At 36.6% G+C, this 4,080-nt stretch overlaps 1 protein-coding gene across 1 annotated transcript; it reads right to left on the bottom strand.

The window, feature by feature from the left end:
• Window positions 1–3,039: 3,039 nt before the first annotated feature.
• On the bottom strand, window positions 3,040–3,789 carry LOC113359587 (protein bfr2-like). The gene has a single exon (XM_026603197.1). The coding sequence runs from the start codon at window positions 3,787–3,789 to the stop codon at window positions 3,040–3,042; it is 750 nt and encodes a 249-aa protein (XP_026458982.1).
• Window positions 3,790–4,080: the final 291 nt, after the last annotated feature.

Raw genomic sequence — 4,080 nt, 5'->3', positions numbered from 1 at the left:
ATCCAAACTAATGAACTTGAACTCACTTTATGTATCCAACATACGCAATCGTTTCCTGAACAGCGACATAGATCTAAAAATTTGAACAAATTGAATTAATAAGTTTTTGAAACTGTTTTTTTTCTTTTCCGGAATCGATTTAGAGATCGATAAATTAAATGATAAGAATACATTGAACTTACTTTTCAGATCGATTATAATGATGAAATCCACAAATTAATTTGATGATATTGAATCTCATCAACGTTTTCCCCCGAATTTGAAATTATTCTTCAAGAAAAACGATGATGACGATTTAGGCTTGGAAACGAATTGAATCGAGTGTTTGATTAATTCTCAGATTTATGTTTGGAAGTTGAAAATATCGAAATTAGTTTTTAGGATTTGTTCTTCGATGGAGAAAGAGAGAGCTGCTAAGAAATGGAAGTGAACGAATAGAAAATGAATTTTAAGAAGTGATATCACGTTTAGCTGGTGGGGTATTTTTGTCATAAAAAATAACGATTCTGGACTGAATCGTTTATAAAAGGACTAATCCGTTTTAAATTGGGTATATTTGGACTAACCAGTACTAGGCCTGAGAGGGGTGGACTAGAACGTCCAAAGCCTAGCAAAAAAGGGATTAAACGTCAATTTCTACTAATATAAAAGAGGTCGTGTCTAAGTTAGCCTATACAACTAGCGTATGAGATTTAACCTCTCAATATAATCCAACGATCTGACTTTCATAATTGGAGCATGCGCTCTTAAAAATTTACACGTGTGACGTTCAATAATCTGAGGAGTGATAAGTGATAACGATGTGAAAAACAAAAGCGATCCATACTCCAGCGTCCTAGACCTATGAAAACCTACTGCAGAAGTTACAGGAATACAATATGTGAGTATTCTATTTACAGGAATATATGAAAACCTACAGTAAATCATCACATTCCCTCTTTATACGTTTGTTTTTTATGAATTAAATTCCGATTCAATCGATTCTAACTGTATTTATGCTTGACGCAGAATCGGTATAAATATATAGTACGATTGAAATAAACGTTTGTGTGCAATGCCAGTCGTCAATTGGGTACAAATATTCGTATAGGTGATTTTTCTCTCGAAACTCAACAAAATTTTTAAAGATTGCCTAGAGTTTGATCTCATCCTCTTATCAACTATTAAACATTGCTTCAAAAAAAAAATTGTTAAACACCCAAATATTGTTCATCTTATTGCAGTTCTGCTATGAAGGGAATTTTGCTTGGTATATTGAGCAACATGGGACAGTTGAGGATCAAGTTGTGAAGCAATTTACACATGTTGAAACGGAAATGGGCTCATATATGGTGGTAAAATATGTTTGGTAGCGTTGATCCCTGCTATAAAACTTCTTTGTTTATGTTGTTTTTGTTATAACTGATACAATGAAACCTCTTTTAGGAGGTAGAGAGGAGTATACAATTTCCAGCACAATTTAAAGTATGTACTATGTTTGTACTTGGTTGATAGAGATTCTTCAACCAAATCACTAGCTCCTTTCACACCGTAAACCAATTGTTTCAAATTCATTTCTGTCCATGCGAAGGTTTGTGATTTCCATCACTTTCCATAAACTCTGAAAGTTCACTTGAATATTACATTTCCCCGAGCTTGATTGGATAAACTACTTATTGTGTATATACTTTCACTGTGAATTGCACTATCATGTGTAACAAGTGTATCTAAATGTGCATAAAATATCAATTCCCATCTTCTGCACAAGGTTGGGAGCGTAAGGATGAAGTCCGCCATAAAGTGGTAAAGAAACCAGAAAAGGAGGCAGTGGTAAAGATGGAAATCAGTGACTAATCACATGGAATTGAAAGAGATGAAACTTATTAGGGATAAAGTGGCATGTGAGCTCTTCGTTCAGCAGTGCAGGATGGGAGAGAGGTTAACCAACTTATAGAGCATAATTTGGTGCCACTAAATAAATTGTGTGCTTCTAGCGGGTGGGAGGTGATTGTCAATATTATTAAGAAATCGCGTTGGTTTTGTTACCAACAACGTACGGAAGTATTATAATAAAGGTGGGTATGACGGTAGGATGTATGAAGGAGGTTCAGTAATGTAATACTAATACACTGGAATTAACTATGTGTGTTATTATTTTAATTCAATTTATTGTGTTTTGCTAAATTTCAAATATAAATCTACTCCCGTGCCGTTACGGCACGGGTTGAGCGCTAGTATCTTATAATTTCTATAAGTAAATCTAGCCGATCAGTCGCAATACCAACAAACCTACCGGTACCTCAAAATCCAATTCCTAGACCAAAACCAAAGCAGAGACTAGTTGGGTCTAAAGAGTTCTGCGCCGTCACCCTGACGTAGGCATTCAATTTTCTTCATGTTCTCTAAAACTAAGCCTCTGAGAATTGATCTTACTAGCTTTCATCAATAAATTCTTTTTCTTGTGATTATCTTTAGCAGTTACATCATCTACAAAACCTATTTACTACCTATTACTACATTCATCAGACAATCTTTATCCATCAAGAATTATCCCAAAAAGAAAATCCACAAGAAATATTTCAACAAGCTCAAAACTAAAAGCATACAGTTCATTAAACATTACTTAAAAAGGTTCCAAACTAGCATTCATCATTACATCTCAGATTTGCTTTCTAGCTATTACATTTCCAGTTGTTCAAAACAATCTTTTGTTAGTCCTACACAATATAACCTGAGTAATCCTTTCCAAATCACTTACCATCTCAAACACCATATCTAACACCAAAATAACATTGCAAACTCAAACATTACTACTTCAAACAAGAAAAACTTTCTTAACAACACCACCTATTCACAAAAACTAGACAATAAAGCATATTCAACAAAAGCCGATCAAAAAAAAGAGGAAGACAAGGAACCTGTTCACCAGCAGTAGCAGCAAAACTCAAAATACCAGGAGTAAGCATCGAGAAAGCCATCTTACAAAAAACTTGTTGATCATCCTCAAAATTTTCTCAAAATCTGAAGACTTGGCCGCTTTCGACACCCCAAAATAGAACTCTAAAAGTCCTCTTCATCGTAACTCCAGCCTTCATCCTCTTCATATTGTGCACTGTAACTGCTGCCTGATGAATCAGAAGAAGTGCCACCATCTCCTGAAGAGGTACTCTCATCACTATCTTCCTCATTATCATCTTCATCACTGGCAACATCCGGAAGCTCTTCACCATCATCACTGGATTCTTCTCCACGAGTAGTTATGGGAAATATCCTTGAAGGGGCTCTCTCATCATCATTGGGTTCTCCTTCTCGCATGGTTCTGGCAAAGATTTTTGGATTGTCATGCTCATAATTAAACCTCCTGCGCAGTTTCCAATCAAAGTACCTCTCCATCCTCTTCATGTCCTCAGCAGCATCAGAATCCTCTTCACTGGTGTTTACTTCCTCCAATGGGTACTCAAATCCATCATCACTGCCTTCCTCTGAATCACTCTCAGTTGAACTTCCATACTTTGGACCTTTCTGGTGCTTCAAAGATCTCTCATCTTCTTTCCGATCAACTCGTGCAAAATGTTTCGGCACCCAAGCAGCAAAAAGAGATTTAGTTTCTTCATTTTCTCTCCTCTTCTTCTCTTCCTCTTTTCTCTGATGTTGAGCTGCTTCCCATGCATGTCTATTTATCTCTCCCTGAACCTCATCCCTCAACTTCATTAATTCATTCATTTCTAGCAAGAAAACTTGACTTTTGGCTAGGTTGTACTTATCGAAATTGGCAGGAACTGCCGGATTGGGGTTACTGAAACTGGCCATCTCTTTCTCAAATATTTCTAAACTTTCCCTCTTCTGGTAAATTTTCTAATGGATGTGTTAATCTCATCTAAAACACCCCTTTGAAAGATACAAATTTTCCTATTAACTGCCATTTATGGCTCTTTGTAAACAGTCTTGTCGCTTGGTTATTCACATCCCTTCAAAGCCATGCGTATCAAACCCTTTAAACCCCTAAGCCATGCGAGGCCATGCGTCACGCGGTGAGAATACCCACCCTTGGGTGAGCGTCCCCGCCCCCTTGAAAATTCTCCATTCCACTTTTTCTCAAAT

The sequence above is a fragment of the Papaver somniferum genome, chromosome 3 (genome assembly GCF_003573695.1).
Source record: "Papaver somniferum cultivar HN1 chromosome 3, ASM357369v1, whole genome shotgun sequence".
NCBI lineage: Eukaryota > Viridiplantae > Streptophyta > Magnoliopsida > Ranunculales > Papaveraceae > Papaver > Papaver somniferum.
Note: the sequence above shows the minus strand (reverse complement) of the source record. Positions and strands in the feature narration are given on the sequence as shown.